General features: G+C 41.6%; 1 protein-coding gene across 1 annotated transcript; it reads left to right on the forward strand.

The window, feature by feature from the left end:
* The first annotated feature begins 5,062 nt into the window (after positions 1-5,062).
* On the forward strand, positions 5,063-6,016 carry LOC103197157 (olfactory receptor 2AT4). Its single transcript, XM_007941035.1, has one exon. It carries the CDS (start codon positions 5,063-5,065, stop codon positions 6,014-6,016), a length of 954 nt encoding a protein of 317 aa, XP_007939226.1.
* Positions 6,017-19,615: the final 13,599 nt, after the last annotated feature.

Raw genomic sequence — 19,615 nt, forward strand, 5'->3', positions numbered from 1 at the left:
ATATAAAGTACTATATGCATTAGTGAGTGACAGAGACAGACATAGAGAGTCACGGAGACCACAGAAGAGAATCAGAAAGATTGAGGCAGGAAGAGTCTATGACTCTTGGCTTTTGCCCTGCTGGGGTTTGAGGCATTGACCTCCACCCTCACATTCTTTCTACAAAGCCCTCGAAGGCTCATCATTGCACCACAGCAGTAGTATTTGACATTCAAGCAACAAGATTTTAACATATGAGATTTCATTTGTTGAGTGTTTAATATATTATAGGCATTGAAAAAAGCACGCTGAACCTTCTCAGTAGCCCTGTGAGACAAGTAGTGTTGTTAATACTCATTTTATAGATAAGAAAACAAAGGCTAAGTGGGATTAAGGGAGTCATCCAAGGTGACACAACTGAAAAGAATTCAGTCCTGAGATGATGTATTGCTGAAGCAGATTAGAGCCTTGGGCTTTGTCACTTATGTGACTTTGGGCAAACCACTTCACTTCTCTAGATCTCAGTTTCTACAAATGTAAAACAGTAAGAACAATCCTGACCCTGTCTGTCTTTCCTGGCTGTTGTGAGGACCAGATGGGAAAACAGGAATATAGCTGCTGCATTGGTGGTAAAGTTCTGGGACCCATGAGGGCTGTTAACAATGCTGTTCTCATTATCAGCAAAGCTCAAGGCTAAGTGCATAACCACCACCACCCTCTCTCTTTCCACCTACCCCAACCCCAGGAAGTTGTTTTGACTGGCTGGTGGATTGGAGTCCCATAGGGGAGCCAACTTGAGGGAGAGGATCCCAGTAGGCCTGGCTGTAGGGAGGAGCTTTAGGGTTTAATGGGCTATAGCTCAGCTTGTACCTAGCTCTTCTTACCAAGGCCAAGTATGGTGTCTCCACAGAAAACACTAAGGTGGACCAGGTGTGGCAGGTGAGCTGGGCTGGGGATGCAGTACCCATAAGCAGGCAAAGGCTGGGATGAGGAGAAAGGCTTAGGAAGGCCAGGAGCTTTGTTGAATAATGGTGGGGGCCTGGGAAGTCAGAGCTGATGTGTGAAAGGTAGGGCCCCAGGATCCAGGTTAGTTAGCTGTACACAGTTTGTGTGACCTTGGGTCCAACATCCTAGTATAAATTGGATAAGACATATAGTCACAAGCTGGAGGTAGCTGATCTTGGAAGAGAGTCACAAGGAAGCAAGGCTGAAGACAAATGAGGGAATTGGAAACATTTAATGAGTTTTCTCTGCCAACACTGTAAGAGTCACAGAGGGAGGAATTACAGTTCAGAGGGAAGGGACTTGCCCAAGATGAGGGTAATCAAGTCAGGGTGGGAACCCAGATATTTGTGACTCTAAAATTAATGGACCCAAACTTTATGCTTCACAAATATCTTGCAACTTTTCTAAGGGAACAGTGCAGGGTGGTGGAAATAGCATGAAAGGAATAGTGTGGGTTGAGCTTGTAATGAGGCTTCAATGGCATAAGAATGTAAAGAACAGAGCAGGCAAATAGAGCTTAATAAATGGGACAGCCCTTGCTCTCTCCTTAGAAGCATAGACCATGTGACTTCCATCTCTAACCATTCAGTTCCAAACACAGAGGGAACACTTGAAAATACTTACTGGTCTGGAGCAGATCCTGTCTTCCAAAACCTTCATTTTAAAGATGGGAAAACAGGCTGAGAGGCCCAAAGTCACACAGCAAGTAAATGGCAGAGCTAGTACTGGAGCCAGTAGTCTTGGTTCCCAGGCCAAGCCTCAGTCCTTTGCAGCAGAATGGCCCCTTATGCACTCACACTTACCAGTCTCCTTCTGTGATCCCCAGTTTCTTCATTTCTTGAAGGGGGGTGGGTAGTTACACCCTGGCAGGGCTCCATGATAAGATGGGATGAGGGACTGAAAGCTCCAAGTCAGGTTGGATGTTCATGTTATCAGTTTTCTGTCCTTCTTTGCCCCCCACCAGTACTATCACTGGCACATAGAAAAACCCAGCAGGGAGAATGCTACCAAGGAAAGGATGCCTTAACAACACCTTTAGTGGCCCTAATTATTGAAGACAATATGTAATTCACTTCTGCTAAATCACAAAATTAGTGTAAAGAAGTCCTTTTTTTTTTTTTTTAATTTGCACCATGGACCTATCTATCAATGATTTTTAAAAAATATTAAATACTAATCTCTTTCAAAAACAGTTTTGATGTTTTTATTTACTGGTAAGGAGCTCTGGTAGCACAGTGACTAAGGCATCTGACTGCTAACCAGAAGGTTGGTAGTTCAAACCCACCAGCCACTCCATGGAAACAAGACTGGGCAATCTACTTCTGTAAAGATTTACCACCTTGGAAACCCAATGGTGGTCACTATGAGTTGCAATTGACTCATTGGCAGTGGGTTTGTTTTTGGTTTTGTTTTTATTTACTAGTGCCTTAAGCACATGCTTTGTATGTTGTTAGTTGTCCTCAAGTTGATTCTGACCCAAGGGAGGAAAATGCTCCAGCACCTTTGGGGTGAACCCAAAAATCTCAACTGTTTAGTCTTTCCTGTGCCCCCAAAGCAGGCAGTGTGGGGTCATCCTTGAGTTATCCCCAGGTCAAGATGAGTAATTAAGTTCAAGTGCCATTGATAGTCCAGTTCTAGATCTGTCACTTATTGTGTGGCCACAGCCCATTTCTGAACATCCTCTGGTGATGTAGTGCCTAAGGCATTTGATGGCTAACAAGAAGGCTGGCGGTTCAAACCCACTAGCCACTCCTCGGGAAGACTGGCCAATATACTTCCATAGTGATACCACCTTAGAAACCCAAGGAGGGGTCGCTATGAGTCGGATCCAACTTGATGACAATGAACTAGAGTTTTCTACGTTTTCACCTGAATAATAAAGGGATTAAACTAAAAGCTGCATAGTTGTGCATGGTTTCTTCCTCCCAACTTTATGATTCAGCAAAAAAAGGAGGCAAGTTTGGAGAGCTATGTTCTTGCTCCTGACTCTGGCCTTTGGAGCACTGAGTTGCTGGGTGGGGGGAGGACATTATCAAATAGAAAACAATCAGGCACCATAACTTCCCCAATAGTGCTCTCAGGTCTAAGGGATTCATAGACACATCAGTATTCAGGGGCAACACAATGTGATCATAGTGATATCTTTTTACATGTCTAGTAATTTTATCATGAGCTGAACATTATCTATAATATATCCATAAAGACCCTAGGTAATAAATTTCATTAGACAGACTTCTCCCTCTCCTCTGTTAGACAGACAGGGTGACAGGCTGATCACCTCAAGCCAATCAAGGCTTGAGTTAGGTAAGCATTGAGTTTCGGTTTTAGTAGGATTTAGTCTAAATGTGATTTGTCCCTGTTCTTAAGGTAGAGCCTACCTAAGCTTTGAACTGATAGCCTAACTGATCTCTGTCTCCTCGGCCCTGAATGTTAATGGGAGATTTTCTTCTATCCTGTAAAGGTTTTGAGCTTAGGTGTTTAGCACCCAACACTATCCCATCCCTACACACAGCTTCAAAAATTTGGAGAATGTTTTTGGAGAATGTCTTTTTACTGTAATTCAGGTAAAGTTTATAGAGCAAAATTGGTTTTCCGTTCAACAATTCATACACATTTTGTTTTGTGACATTGATTGCAATCCCCACAATGTAACAACACTCTTCTCATTTCCTCTCTGTGTTTACTGTTTCCATTTGACCTTCTTTCCTATCCCATAGTGCCTTCTGAGCTTTATCCATGAGCAAATGCTGTTCTTTTGATCTCTTGTGGTTGATTGTTCTTTCTAGTCTCTGAAGCATCATAGGATCACAGGAAATTTTAATTGGCCTTTAGAAGCCTCAGCCTAGCTTCCGCCTCCTGGGCATAGTCCAAGAATTCAGAAGATGTCTCATAGGAAAACATTGCAAGTGTTTAGGACTCCTCAAGTTTCCAATCTGTTTTGCAAACCCTTTCTAACTACCAAAAGCCTTGACGGTTTCTTTTTTTCCTGCCTGGGCCAAGCCCAAGCCATCTGATGGTCCCCAAATCATTAAACATTCTCAGAGAAGAAAAGAGCTAGTGGTTGTCAGTTCACTTTGGAGGGCTCTTTTTCTTTGGCATTCCATTTAGTCTCATCCAATTGCTCCCAAGTTTCTCCAATTTCTTTTAAAATGTGATTTGTGTAATTTATCCAAGTTTTTCTAGTTGCTGCAATGGAAGTATTAGGAGACCATGACCTATTACATCTTATACAGAAGCAAAAGTCCAGTCACATAGTTTAAATGGTCAAGAAGAACCACAGTGGCTCCAGACATACAAGAGAGAAAGAAGAAGATTAAGAAGTATGTGAGCAGCAGCATGTTGCAAAGAACCTTGGAGAAGGCAGCCCTTCTAAAGCCACGTGGTGGAAGTTTGAGTGAGCGCAAAAGTAGAAATAAGTGGTAAGGATTTGATTTAAGAGATCTGACATTCCAAACCAGACAGTGTGGGACCTATGATCAACAGAAGTCTTTCAATACCACTTTTTACAATCATAATTCAATGAGCAACTGTTTAAATCTGATTTTCCCAGTAAACTGTAAACTCTAAGAAGATGGGAAATTTGCCTACCTTCTTCACTTCCATCACTGTATCCCCTGAACACAGAATAATGTCTTCTGTTTGGTAGATGGCTAATTAACATTTGACAAAAAATGAAAAGTAGGGATTTGGGTTTCACATGGTAGATGTCAATACCACAGTTCATCAGTCCTCTAGACCAAACTCACTGCCGTAGAGTCGAACCCGACTCATAGCGACCCCTCTTTGGGTTTCCGAGGCGGTATCACTACAGAAGTAGATTGCCCAACCTTCCTTCTGTGGAGTAGCTGGTGGGTTCAAACTGCCAGCCTTCTGGTTAGCAGTCAAATGCCTTAGGCACTATGCTACCAGAGCTCCTCAGTCCTCTAGAGTTGGCTGTAAATAGTTATGGTTATATTAATCACACAGTGTGCATTATCAAATTCTCATTCCAAGATCCTTGGTTTCTATGGTTTCTAGATGTTCCTAGTGCCCAGATATCCCAACTACCCATCTCCTAGAAATCCAGCTCTGTCTCACCATGGAGGCCACAACTTGTAATGGATCAGATAACGCCTCACCAGTATTCTATCTGGTGGGCATTCCTTCTCTTCCAGAGTCCTTCTTCCTCCCTGTGTTTTTTATTTTCCTCCTCTTCTACTTTCTCATCCTTATGGGGAATGCCCTGATCCTTGTGGCTGTGGTGGCAGAGTCCAGCCTCCACAAACCCATGTACTTCTTTCTGTTCAACCTCTCTGCACTGGACATCCTCTTCACCACAACCACTGTTCCAAAGATGTTGTCCCTATTCCTGCTTGGGGACCATTTCCTCAGCTTTCCTTCCTGCTTATTGCAGATGTACCTCTTCCAAAGCTTTACATGTTCAGAAGCCTTCATTCTGGTGGTTATGGCATATGATCGCTATGTGGCTATCTGCCGCCCACTGCACTACCCTGTCCACATGACCCCACAGACCAATGCTGCACTGGCAGCCAGTGCCTGGCTCACTGCTCTCCTCCTGCCCGTCCCAGCAGTAGTGAAGACCTCGCAGATGGCATATGACAACATTGCCCACATCTACCACTGCTTCTGTGATCATCTAGCTCTGGTCCAGGCTTCCTGCTCTGATACCACCCCTCAGACCCTCATGGGTTTCTGCATTGCCATGTTGGTGTCCTTCCTGCCCTTTTTCCTGGTACTTCTCTCTTATGCCCACATCCTGGCCTCAGTGCTTCGCATCAACTCCCAAGAAGGACGCTCAAAAGCCTTCTCCACTTGCAGCTCTCATCTCCTGGTTGTTGGTACCTACTATTCATCCATTGCCATAGCCTATGTGTCCTACAGGGCTGACCTGCCTCTTGACTTTCACATCATGGGCAATGTAGCATATGCTATTCTCACACCTATCCTCAATCCCCTCATTTACACTCTGAGAAACAAGGATGTCAAAGCAGCTATCATTAAAATTGCATGTCTTAAAACCCAGGCCATTTAGGAGCTCTTGATGTTTAGATGCAACTAATTATGCTCTTTGTCATCAACTAAAATGCCTAACAGAGTAAGAACTCAGTAAAATTGTTGAATGAAAAAATTAATTAATATAGAAGGGTTTAAAAAATTCAGTTAGGCAGATAACTACAACAGTTGCTACCATCCTTTGGTCCAGGGCTTTCCCACTGGTACAATGAAATAATACTAACCTTTAAAGGAAATAGTATGTTATTATGCAAAAATTTCCTATTTGTAGTACCAGAAAACTTTACCAATATATTTTTTTAACTCTACATTGCAAAAAATCTTTAGAAACCAAGTCAAAACATAAATAAAAAACATATCACAGGGAAAGGGAAAATATTCCTAATATATAAAGAGCTCATAATTTAGAAGAAAAAGACTAATATGCAAATACAAAAATAAGCAAAAGATGTGAACAGACAGGTTCCAAAAGAAAAAAATGCAATGGTCTTTAAACTGTGAAAAGTTACTAAGTCTACCATATAAAAAGAACACAAATTAAAACTACACTGAAATGTCATATCTCAACTAATCAGATTGGCAAACATTCAACATGCAAGTTGGAAAACAGATCTTTCATAACCTGTTTGTGAGGACTCAAATTGATTTACATCTTGGCAATGTATACCAAAGTACATGTTTTTTTTTTTTCAATTGTGATTTTGGTGAAGGTTTACAGAGCAAATTAGTTTTTCATTCAACAGTTCATACACATTTTGTCTTGTGACATTGATTGCAATCCCCACAATGTAACAGCTCTCTTCCCACTTCCTCCTTGTTACTTCTTCCGTGTCCTTCTTATGCATTCCTGTCCTCTGAGCTATCTCCCTGTGCAAACGCTGCCCTTCTGATCTCCCATAGTTGATTGTTCTAAAGAGTGTACCTACCTGGTGTAAATTTTCACCTTATATGCCTGTCTATTGTTTGGCTGGTGGAGTAGTGCCTAAGGCATTTGACTGCTAACCAGAAGGCTGGTGGTTCAAATCCACCAGCTACTTCTCAGAAGGAAGACTGGGCAATCTACTTCCTTAGAGATAACACCTTAGAAACCCAAGGAGGGGTCTCAGTAGGAGTCAGAATCGACTCAACAGCAGTGAATTTGGTTTATTATTATTATTGTTGTTTGCTGGAAGCCATGGGAGTGAATTCAATTCCAGGTCTGAAGGGTGACTAGGGGCCATACTGTCAGGGGTTTCACCAGTCTCTATCAGACCAGAAAGCCTGGTCTTTTTTATGATTTTGAGTTTTGTTCCACATTTTTCTCCCACTTTATCCAGGATCTCCTACTTTGATCCCTTTCTGAGTGGTTGACAGTAGCAGCTGGGAACCATCTAGTTCTTCTGGTCTCAGAGTCATGCAGGCTGAGGTTCCCGTGGTCTACTAGTCACTGGGACTAATTGTTTTTATGCGTCTTTGATTTTCTTCACTCTTCTTTGCTCTCAATGAGGGGAGACCAATAATTGCATCCTAGATGGCTGCTCACAAGCTTTTAAGACTCCAGTCGCTACTCACAAAAGTAGGATGTAGAATAATGTTTCTGTAGTATGTTATGCCAATTGAGCTTAATGTCCCCTATGACCATGACCCGAGCCTGTGAGCCCAGCAACTCACTCCCTCAAAGTGGTGGGCCCAGAAATTCACTCCCTCAAAATATTTGGCTGTGGCTAAGAAGTTATCATAATTTTGCCTCTTGTTAACTCTGTTATATGTAGTATGGACATTCTTATAGCATATACCACCAGCCACTCATCTGAAGGAAGATGGGGCAATCTATTTCCATAGTGATACTGCCTTGGAAACCCAAGGAGGGGTCACTATGAGTTGGGTCCAACTTGACAGCACATAACAAAAACAACAACATAGCATATACAAATACTTGTGTAGAAATATCACCTGCCAAACCTATATATGATCATGAGTGTATTCCCTTTCCCCTATACCTGATCATTTTGTCTGTTTCCCTATGTATCCACCTGTAGGTTAATGTCTGTTACTGATATGCAGTATTGTGTATGGTGTATATACCAATTCTTGTGCACCTCTCTGTGTCTTTATTTTCCTCAGTGTTATTGTTTTGGTCACTTGCTTTTGATATATTGCATTTCCCTTCACCCAAATCAATACATGTCTCTTATCTAGCTAGCAATTTTCCCTCTCATCCCTGGTAACCAACAAGGAAAGTTTTTTCCATGTGTAAACATTTCTTTGGCTTTTTACAATAGTGGACTTGTACAATATTTGTTCCTCTGTGACTTATTTCACTCAGTATAATGTCCTCCAAGTTCATCCATGTTATGAGGTGTTTCATGGATTCTTTAGTGTGGCATAGTATTCTATTGTGGGTGTGTACCATAGTTGGGTTATCAATTCATCTGTTGATGAATGATCTCAACTTAGGTTGTTTCCATCTCTCTGCTATTGTGAATAGTGGTGTGATGAACACGGATGTGCATACATCTATTCATGACCCAGCTCTAACTTCTTCAGGATGTATACCTAACAGTGGGATTGTTGGATCAAATGATATTTCCATTTTCAGCAAAAGTACGTATATTTACCCTTTGACCCAGGAATTTCACTTCCAGGAATCTATTCCAAAGATACATTGATAATTCATTAGGCTATTCATCCATCAGTAAGGGGCTGACATTATTGTGATTGTTATTTTAAATAGTTGATATTGATACATTTACCCTCTCCAGCACTCTTAATTCCTCCTTTTTGTAGACTCAAGTTTCCATCTGATATCATTTTCCTTCAGATTGAAAAACCCCTTTGGTTCTTTTTTTATTGTGCAGAACTGCAGTTGACAAATTCTCTCAGTTTTTGTTTGTCTAAACAAGTCTTTACTTCCTGTTTTCTCTTGATGTAGTTTTTTGAAAATTAACTTTACTGAGGTATAATACCCAAACTACAAAATGCACCTATTTTAAGTGTACAATTTGATGAGTTTTCATAAACATGTATACCAATGAAACAACCACTACACTCAATAAATAGAATATCTTCCTCAACACACTTCTCTTGTGCTTATTCCCAGACAACTTCCTCTCCTACCTCTGTCCATAGGTGATTCCTGATCTGATTGCTGTTACTATATATTAGATTAGTATTTTTCAGAGTTTCATACAAGTGGAATCATACAGTATACAGTCTTTTGTGTCTGGTTTCTGCTCATGATGCTTTTGCAATTCAACTATGTCATTGCATGTATCAATAGTTCATTCCTTCTTACTGCTAGAATTATTCCATCATAGTGCCTAAGGCTCTTGACTGCTGACCAGAAGGCTGGCGGTTCAAACCCACCAGCCACTCCTTGGAAGGAAGGTTGGGCAATCTACTTCTGTAGTGATACTGCCTCGGAAACCCAAGAAGGGGTCGCTATGAGTTGGGTCAGACTCCACAGCACATAACAACAACAACATGGATACAATGTATACATATTCATTCACTAGTCAATGGACATTTGGACCATTTCCAGTTTTTGATGTTTATAAAGTTTCCAAGAACATTTTTGTACATATGTTTGGAGATACACTTTCGCTTCTTTTGGGTAAATACCTACAAGTGGAACTGCTGGGTCATATGATGTTTGTTAATTTTATAAGGAACTCAGAACTGCTTTCCAATGTGGTTGTACCATGTTACATTCCAATAAGCAATGTGTTATCATGTCAGTTGCTACATATCCTCACTATCACTTGGTATTATCAGTCTTTTTAATTTTAGCCTTCCTAATGAGTGTGTAGTAAGAGCTCATTGTGATTTTGTTTTGCACTTTCATGATGACTAATGATCTCAAGAAACCAAATGACGTATTGCACTGGCCAAATATGCCCCGAAAGACCTCTCTAATGTGTTAAAGAGCAAAGATGTCACTTTGACAACTATGGTGTGCCTAACCCAAGCCATGGTATTTTCAGTAGCCTCATATGCATGTGAGAGCTGATCAATGAATAAGGGAGACTGCAGAAGAATTGATGCATTGGAATTGTGGTTTTGGAGAAGAATATTGAACGTACCATGGACTGCCAGAAGAACAAACAAATCCATCTTGAAGGAATGGAATGCTCCTTAGAAGTGAGAATGGCCAGACTTCATCTTTCATACTTTGCTCATGTTGTCAGAAGGGACCAGTCCCTGGAGAATGATACCATGCTGGGTGTGGTAGTTAAGTTGTGTGTCAACTTGGCTGGGCCTGGTTTTGAGTGGCTGGACAACTGGATGTAGATATTCCCCATGATGAGACCGGTAATCAGCTCCACGGTGGAATCTACTGGAGCAGCTGAGTAGCTGCCTTAGGGATGTGGCCTGCTCCCAGTATAGAAGGAGAAAGCTTTGAGAAGGGGCTCTGAGCTTTTTGGTATGCTCAGACCCTGCATGTAGTTGAGTCTTCATTCAGCAGCCTGCCTGCTGGCCCTGCCAATCTTGGGACTATTTCTGGACTTGAACTAGTGGCCTGCCACATAGTTTGGTAATCTTGGGACCGTGCCATTGTACATGTTGACCTTGGGTTTGTCGGCCTCAGCAACCAGCAGCTGCCTGAGTTATGGGCCAGGAACAAGAGGGAGAGCTGAAGCCCAAGGTCAAAGGCCTTCACTCAGCCCCTAGAGCTGGCACTTTGAATTCAGACTTCTAGCCTCCAAAACTGTAAGAGAATAAATCCCTGTTTGTTCAAGCCGTCCTTTTGTGGTATATTCCCCTTAGAGAGGCACTAGAGAACCAAAACACTAGGTAAAGTAAAGGGTCAGCAAAAAAGGGGAAGACCCTCATGAGATGGATTGGCACAGTGGCTGCAAAGATGGGCTCAAGCATGGCCATGACTGTGAGGATGGCACAGGGCTGGTCACTGTTTCATTCTGCGGTACATAGGGTTGCTATGAGTCGGAACTGACTTGATCACACCTAACAACAACAACAACGATGTTGAACATCTTTTTAGGTACCATTCATTTATCTTCTTTTTATAGTGTTTGTTAAAATATTTTCCCCATTTAAAAATAAATGAGTTGCGTATTTTTATTAAGTTACAGGAGTTCTTAATGTATTAGGAACACAAGTCTTTTCTCAGATATATGTATATACATATATTTTTATATGTAGTATATTTTTTCCATACTTCATGTATATGTAGGTAGCTCTGGTGGTGCAGTGGTTAAGGCATTTGGCTGCTAACTAAAAGGTCAATGGTTCAAACTCACCAGCTGCTCCACAGAAGAAAAATGAGGCAGCCTGCATCCATAAAGTTTTATGGAGACCCAATGGGGTGGTTATGAGTCAGAATCAACTTGATAGCAGTGTGTTAGGTTTTTTTGGCTTGCTTATCTAGGGTCTCTTTCCTTTCCATCCCAGTTAGTGATTAGTTTTTCCATCTCTTTAAAGAATGTTGATGGGGTCTTATAAGTTCTCTTTTTATAAGATATTTTCAATGAATATAGAACCCTGGCAGCACAGTGGTTAAGCACTCAGCTGGCAACCAAAAGTTTGGTGATTTGAACCCACTAGCCAGTCTGCAGGAGAAATATGGCAGTCTGCTCCTGTAAATATTAAAGCTTAGGAACCCTATGAGGCAGTTCTATTCTGTCTTAAAGGATCGCTGTGAGTCAGAATCGACTCAACAACAAGTTTATTCTATTTTAGCTTGAAAAGTTCTTTCTTCCAGCACTTTAAAAATGTCATCCCATAATCTTTTGGCTTCTGTAGCTTCTGTTGAGAAGAAAGCTATCAGTCCTATTGGTGCTGCTTTAAAAGCCATGTATCTTACTTTCACTGCTCTTTAGTTTTTTTCTTTATCTTTGTTTTTCATCAGTTCAACTATGATGTGATGTAGTGTCTCTTTATTTTCTTTTTGTCTTGGAATTTGATGAGCTTTTTAAATCTAAAGGTTGGTTTTTTGTTTCATCAGTTTTGAAATTTCTCAGACATTATCTCTACACATTGTTTCTGCATCACTCTTTCTCTCCTCTCTTTCTGGAATTTGAACTGCAAGTGTGTTAAATAAACATTTTGACCAAGTTCCACGACCTTTTGTGCTCAGTTCTTTTCTTTTCCTTTCCTTTTTTTTTTTTTTTTTTTTCAGTCTGTGACTCAGTTTGGATATTTTCTATTGATCTGTCTTCCAAGTTTCCTCATCCTCTCCTATTTATACCCATCCAAAAAGTTCTTAATTTCACAAACTACATTTCAGCTCATTCAATCTTTTCAATAGATTCCAATTGTCTCTTGAAATTCTCCATCTCTTACATTTTTTTCTACTGTTCCTCTAATTTCTTGAGTATATTAACCATAACTATTTTAAAGTCCTTGCCTGATAATTCTCACTTCTGAACCACCTGTAAGTCTGTTTTTACTCTTTTTCTCCTCTTGGTTTTTGCTCATTTGGTCTTAATATTTTGGTTTTTTATATTGACTCACATTTTTTGATTGGACGTTGGACATTGAAGATGAACAATTTAAAGCTCTGGATGATTTCTTTTCCTTCAGAGAGGGTTGTTTTCTTCTAGCAAATAGAGTACTCTGTTGTGGCTTGGTTTTGGGATATATTGTTATTGTTGTTGTTGTTTGCCATCGAGTCAGACCCGACTCATAGCGACCCCTCCTTGGGTTTCTGAGGTGGTATCACTACGGAAGCAGATTGCCCAACTTTCCTTCTGAGGAGTGGCTGGTGGGTTTGAACTGCTAGCCTTCTGGTTAGCAGTCAAGTGCCTAGACATTATTCTACCAGATCTAGTTTATTTCAATTTTGCCCTTACTTTTAGGGTGTATCCCTTACTTTTAGGGTGTATCCCTTACTCATAGAGTCTGGCATTTCCAGGGTCTCAGCTGAAAACACAGGGTACTTACTAAGTTCTCTCCACTTGAATGGGGCTTGATTTCCAAACTCTGCCCCCCCACTATCATGTGACTCCTAAAATCTTTTACAGCTTTTTTAGCTTCCAGCTGCTATACTCTGCTGAGTTCTTGAAGTCTTTCCCTGTACATGAACACCTTATAAGGTGGTCAGTGACCTAAAGGAAATTTGTATACAGATTTTAGAGTTCTTCTTGGTAGTCTCCTCTCCAGGATTTTGTCCCTCAAGCTCCAGTCACTTTGGCAATCCAAACCCCAACCTCTGTCTCCTCAGCCCAATTGGATTGTTCTTTCTACCTTGGATCTAGTCCCCAATCTTGTAAATTGAGAATGCCCTCAGGTAAAATGCTGCAGTCTTATGGAACTCACCTTGTGCCCTCCCTTCTCTCAAAGACTGAAGTCTGTCAAGGCCTTCAAAGATTGAAGTCAACTACGGAAGTTGGTTTCTCTCTGGAGCTTTCAAACAGTTGTTTTACATATTTTGTCCAGTTGTTATAGTTATTTTTGTCAGGAAGGTTAATCCCAAACAAGCTACTCTTACATAGCCAAAATTTAAAAGCCCTCTTTGAATTTTTGAGATAACATACACTATTATTTGACTGTACTGCCCTGACCTATTTATTGAATAATATATTCATGGCTGCCAGTTTTTAATGGAACCTAAGCAAAAGTAGATTCTGCAGCAGGTATATTCTTTAGGACAAGCTGCTCTTTGATTGAGGCTGTGACCCAGCAGAGGCAATGGGGCTTGAAATATTGGTGGCAAAGAAGAATGTTGTATGGAGCCTCTGTCGATCCCTGATTGAAAAATCACAGCACAGCCCCCCTTAGATTTTGGAGAGCCATGCTTTCTTCTATAGATATTTTCTTTTGAAAAATAGCTCCTGTCCTGATGCAGACTGAATGCCTAACAGAAAAAAAAAAAAAAAAAACCAAACACGCTGTCATCGAGTTGGATCTGACTCATAGTGACCTCTCCTTGGGTTTCCAAGATGGTATCACTATGGAAGTAGATTGCCCAATCTTCCTTCCGAGGAGTGGCTAGTGGGTTTGAACCACTTTATGATGTGGTCAATTAGCAGTCAAATGCCTTAGGCATTATGCCACCAGAGCTCCTGAATGCCTAACCAGGGAACACTAATTGACTATGGGTCTCTGGTAGCCTAGTGCCTAAGGCACTTGACTGCTAACCAGAAGGCTGGCAATTCAAACCCACCAGCCACTCCTTGGAAGGAAGGTTAGGCAATCTACTTCCATAGTGATACTGCCTCTGCAACCCAAGGAGGGGTCGCTATGAGTTTGGGGCCGACTCAATGGCACATAACAACACAAAAACAACCTAAGCTGTCCCTCATGAATTGGGTGTTAAATGGAATAGACAAAATATAAAATTAGATTTATGCGTCCTATCATCAAGTGGAAATAAAAGTTATATTAAGCTTGAATAGATCCAGAAGGCACAAGTAAGTTGCATATGCATGTATGCATGTGGTTCAGATTCCCATGACACCTGGTTTTGTTGCACAGACATTCATGAGGAATTCCCTGTCATCAATTCACTCATAAAGAAAACAATTTAGGCCTGTTTTTTAAAAAAAACAAAAAACAAACAATGTAAATGAGTTGATTCCGACTCATCGTAACCCCCATTAGTTTCCAAGGCTATAAATCTTTATGGAAGTAGATTGCTTCATCTTCCTCCCACAGAGCAGCTAGTGGGTTTGAACCACCAACCTTCTGGTTAGCATTCAAATGCCTTACCCACTATGCCACCAGATCTCTTTGGTTTACAAATAGCTCTTCAAAATATGCTGTCACCACCAAAAAGCGAACTACTATTGCATTACAGTCCCATTCAGGAAGGCCCCAAAATGCTATTTAAAAAAAAAAAAAAAAACCTTACTGTCATCCAGTTGATTCCAACTCATAGCAACCCTATATGGCAGAAGTAGACTGTGTCATCTTTCTCCTGTGTAGCTACTTGTGGGTTTGAGCTGCCAACTTTGGCTTAGCAGCCAAATGCCTTAATCACTGGACCACCAGAGAAGACAAATCCTTCTGGTTGGCAGAACTCTGATCAGAGCATCTGCCTTTTTACCTGGTGAATTCATCCCACGTGGAAGGTAAAGTGACAAGAGGTATGAATCTATATCAGTTTATGGGCAGTGGGTAATGGTTTTGCTGGGTGTCTTAGTTATCTAGTGCTTCTATAATAGATATACCACAAGTGGATGGTTCAACAAACAGAAATTTATTTTCTCACAGTTCAGGAGGCTAGAAGTCTGAACCCAGAAGTGCAGGCTATAGAGGAAGGCTTTCTCTCTTTGTCAGCTCTGAAGGAAGGTCCTTGTCTCTTCAGCTGCTGCTTCCTCGTTCTATGGAGATCTCCATGTGTCTTGGCATCTATCTTACCCCATTTCTGCTCAGCCCATTTGTTTTATCCCTTTTATATCTCAAAAGATATTGATTCAAGATATACCCTACAGTAATACTGCCTCATTACTTTATCAAAGATAACCCATTCCCAAGTGGGATTATAACCAAAGGTTATACTTATAACACAACTTTTATGGGAGACATTGTAAAGCCTGAAAGGTCTCTTAACCAGAAGCCTTTAGTATGGAGATTGACACGTCCCATGCTGAGCCCTAATGCCTCCAGGTAGATTGACACGTCCCATGCTGAGCCCTAATACCTATAGTAAATGTCCCATACCTCAGAGCCTTTTATCAGAAATCTGCATGGCTCCAAGAAGCCTCTCACCCACCTTTGAAGACTATGAGGGCTCTCACCCCCGGGGTTTCGCAGAGAATATGCACATATCAAAGAGATCCGCCCGGGCCGAGAAATCTCTCACTCACCTTTGAAACCGGGGGAATTCCAACCTGCCCCAAATTCCCAAACCCCTATCATAAAAACCAAATTATCTACTCCACCCTATGTTTCTCTATAAATATTTCTTAATGTAAGAGCACGGGGTCTTTTGCTCAACCCACTGCGAGGGTGAAAGCAAGGACCCTAACTTAAGTTAGCTAATAAACTTTCCTATTGCTTTTTGCATTGTTGCATGTTGGCAATTTATTCACCCCGAACTACTCCTTCATAACCTGGGCACAACAACATAATTCAATCTATAATACTGGGGACATTCAGAAACTTGGAAACAACAATATAAAAGGATTGGTGAAAAAGGTCAGAAAATTTAAGGTAGTAGGCCTTTCAGAATGGGCACAAAGTGATGATATTTGTGTCCCATGTGACTCTTTACGCCCTCAGGTAAAAAGCTGGGGTCATGTGGAGTCACCTAAAGAACTTTCCTTCTCTCAAGGATTGTGGAAAGTGAATCCATTGCAGAAAAATTCTCCAAAGTCAGAAAGAGAAGGTAAAATCTAGTGGACAAGATTATCCATCCTGTAGATATCAGTCAGACTAATTACCAGCTGTGATAGTTGGAGCTGTGTGTTAAGTTGGCTGGACCACAATTCTGTGTGGTTTGAGCTGTTGTGGTGTGGTTGTTCTCATGATGGGATCAGATGACTATGTTCTGAATGGCCAATCTGTTGAAAGGGAGTTTCCCTAAGGAAACTTGACCTGCTTCCAGTATATCCAAGGACATCCTGGCAAGAGAGACATTCTTTTGTGGATCGGGATTCTGTTGTGCTGCCTACAACTGTCCGTGAGTGAACAGTCCACCATTCGGCCTGGAGATCTTGGATTCGTCGTTGGAGTCAACAGCCAGTGACTGCCTGCCAGCCTTGAGCTCCTCAGCCCCTGCGGTTGCCGGGAGCCGGAAAAGCCTCCAGCTTGATGTTTGATCCAGGAACTTTGGACTTGCCAGCTTCTATAAGAGTGTGAGCAATTTTCCTAAGATAAATTTCTCTATATATTTACAAATATACAAGCTTTACTGGTTTTTATTTCTCTAGAGAACCCAGTCTAACACACCAGCCACCCCAGTGTTTGCTCAATAGATTAATAAAAAATGGCCATCGTGGCATGAATGGAGGTAATATATGTGCTCATTAAGGTTGATCTGGCTACTGCTTCTGCTAAGTACCCAATATGCCAGCAACAAAGACCAATGCTGAGTCCCTGCAATCAACCATTACTCAAGGAAACCAACAGCTACTGAGTGGTAGGTTGATTACACTGGACCCTTCCACTGTTGAGGGGCCAGCAATTTGTCATTATTGGAATAGTCTCTTATTCTAAATATGAATTGTCTTTCCTGGTTTCAATGTTTCTGCCAGGATCATCTTCTATAATATATTTAATATATGCCTTATTCATCGTATGACCTTGCTTTTAACAAAGTAACTTATTTCATAGCAAAAGAAATAAAGCAATCAGTCAGTCTCACAGCCACAGGTCACTGATCTTACAAAGTACCCCATCATACAGAAGCAGGTAGCCTGATAGATTTGGAGGAATGGTCTATTGAAGACTCAACTTTGGGTGCTCACTGGATGACAATACCTTGCAGTGTTGCAATACTGCCTCACATGTTGAGATGTATACTCTTGACCAGCAATTGATACATGAAGCTGTTACCTGCCTGGTCAGGATACATATGTCTGGAAACCAAGATAGGAAATGGGAGTAGTTTTCTCACTATCCTTAATAATCCAGTTCCAAAATGTATACTTCCTTCTCTTCAACTTTATATTGTGCTGATTTATACATTTTCATTAATAAGAGTGGAATGCACCTACTAGGGATAATGGTTTCATTGAACTGGAATTTGAGATAGCTACCTGACCTTATGTGGGTTCCTTATGCCACTGAATCAACAGGCAAAGAAGGGCATTACCAATATGTTTGAATTAGAAAGGGGAAATAAGGTTGTGGTTATATACTGAGAGCAAGGAGAAGTGTTTCTGGAACCCACTGCATATGGGTACTTCTATATTCAATGATAAAAGTTAATGGAAAACGAGCAAGGCAATACAGAAGGATCTTTAATAGCCCCGGACCCCACCCTGTTGACCACACTATACAATACTGTTGTAAAGGTTAGGGCACTGGGCAGGGAATGGAGCCCTGGGTCTGAATTCCAACTCTGCCTCAGTGTTAACATGAGCAAGCTATTTTACTCTTCTAAAACTCATTTTCCTTCTTTTGGACTTTTTGTATCCCATTTTTTGCTTCCTGTTTCCTCTACTGTTGTGAGGCTCAGATAGGATAATGAAAATTGAGGCTACACCATTGGTGCAAAGTTCTGGGCCTTTGAGGGCTGTTAATGATGTGTTCATTATTAGCAAAGCCCAAGGGCAAATTACACTCCCTCACATACATGTTCTAGTAGATGCCTGGAAGGTTATCCCTGATGGATGGGGGCTGTGGTATCCCAAAGGAGTGCCATCATGAGTTAAGGTACCACAGGAGGCCTGCCTGAAAGGAAGAGGTGGATTGTTTAAAGGGCCATGACTCATGCTCAACCAAGTTGTTCAACCAAAGCCTTATATGGGGATACCAGTGTGGACCAGGCTCAGCAGGTAAGCTGGGCTGAGACTGGAGCATCCAGAGGTAGGCAGCAGCTAGGGTGAGGAGAAAGGGACAGTGAGGTGGTGCAGGGATCCAGGAAGATGGATTAGGTATGTACAAGATGATCTAGGTTGGCTGTGCATACATGGCTGAGAGATCTTGGGCCAGATAGCTTGGCAGGCCTGCATAAGGTTTGTGCTCAACAGAATTCAAATGGTCAAGGCCAAAGGCTTCCCACAGGAAGGCAAGACTAATGACAGTAGAAATCATTGGAAACACTAGCAGATATTGAGCTCTTATGTGTTCCAGGCTCTGGTGTAAGCATTATTTAGGCATTCTCTCCTTAAAGACTCACAACAACCCTATGAAGTCACAGATGAGTACAACGAAACTCAGAGAGGGGACAGTGACTTGCCCCAAGTCACATAGCTGGTAGATGGGAACTGAGATTGGAATCCAGTCCTTTCTGACTCCCATGTCCACACACGTTTAACCACTACTGATGGCATAGTGACATAATGAAGGTGAAGAACCTGGTATACAGCAGCACTCACTACATGGCAGAGCCCTTGCCCTGTCTTTTGTTGTTGTTTGGTGCCATGGAGTTGATTCTAACTCAGAGAGACCTCATGTGCCTCCTTCCTCCCCATCCTCCAGGGTTGTTTTGGCTCTAATCTTTATGGAAGCAGTTTGCCAGTTCTTTCTCCCATGGAGACTCTGGGTGGGTTCAAGCCTCCAACCTTTCAGTTAAGAGCCAAGCACTTAACAGTTACACCACCAGGGCTCTTGCCCTCTTTCTTAGGGGTGTGAATATGTCATCTGTCTCCAAATGTCCCACATGCCACATTGTCCAGGAAGTTGCCAACTGAATTGGAAACACCAAACCTTTCACTGCACTGATGGGAAAACCAAGGCTCAGGAGACCAGAGTCACACTGCAAGTGAGTGGCAGAGTCAGTCAGGAGCTAAAACTGAGGGATAACCCTCTCAATTTGTGACAAAGCAGGTTCATTCTCCTGTCAATGTCCCTTCTGGGACATTATTTCACAAGAGCGTTTGTATTCCTAATTTAGTACCCACCACACAGAGATTCAGGAAGGAATTTGAACTTTACTTTTGCCTGATGATATCAACTGAGGAAAAAAAAAAGTAAAGAAAACTGCCAAACAAAGTACAGGCATGTGAGTTAAACATTTACCTCAAGTAGACACATGCCCTGGAGAGAACAATCATGGGAGAAGGAAGGG

This window comes from Orycteropus afer, unplaced genomic scaffold, assembly GCF_000298275.1.
Source record: "Orycteropus afer afer isolate SDZICR_OR568_19922 unplaced genomic scaffold, OryAfe1.0 scaffold00074, whole genome shotgun sequence".
NCBI classification, from domain to species: Eukaryota; Metazoa; Chordata; class Mammalia; order Tubulidentata; family Orycteropodidae; genus Orycteropus; species Orycteropus afer.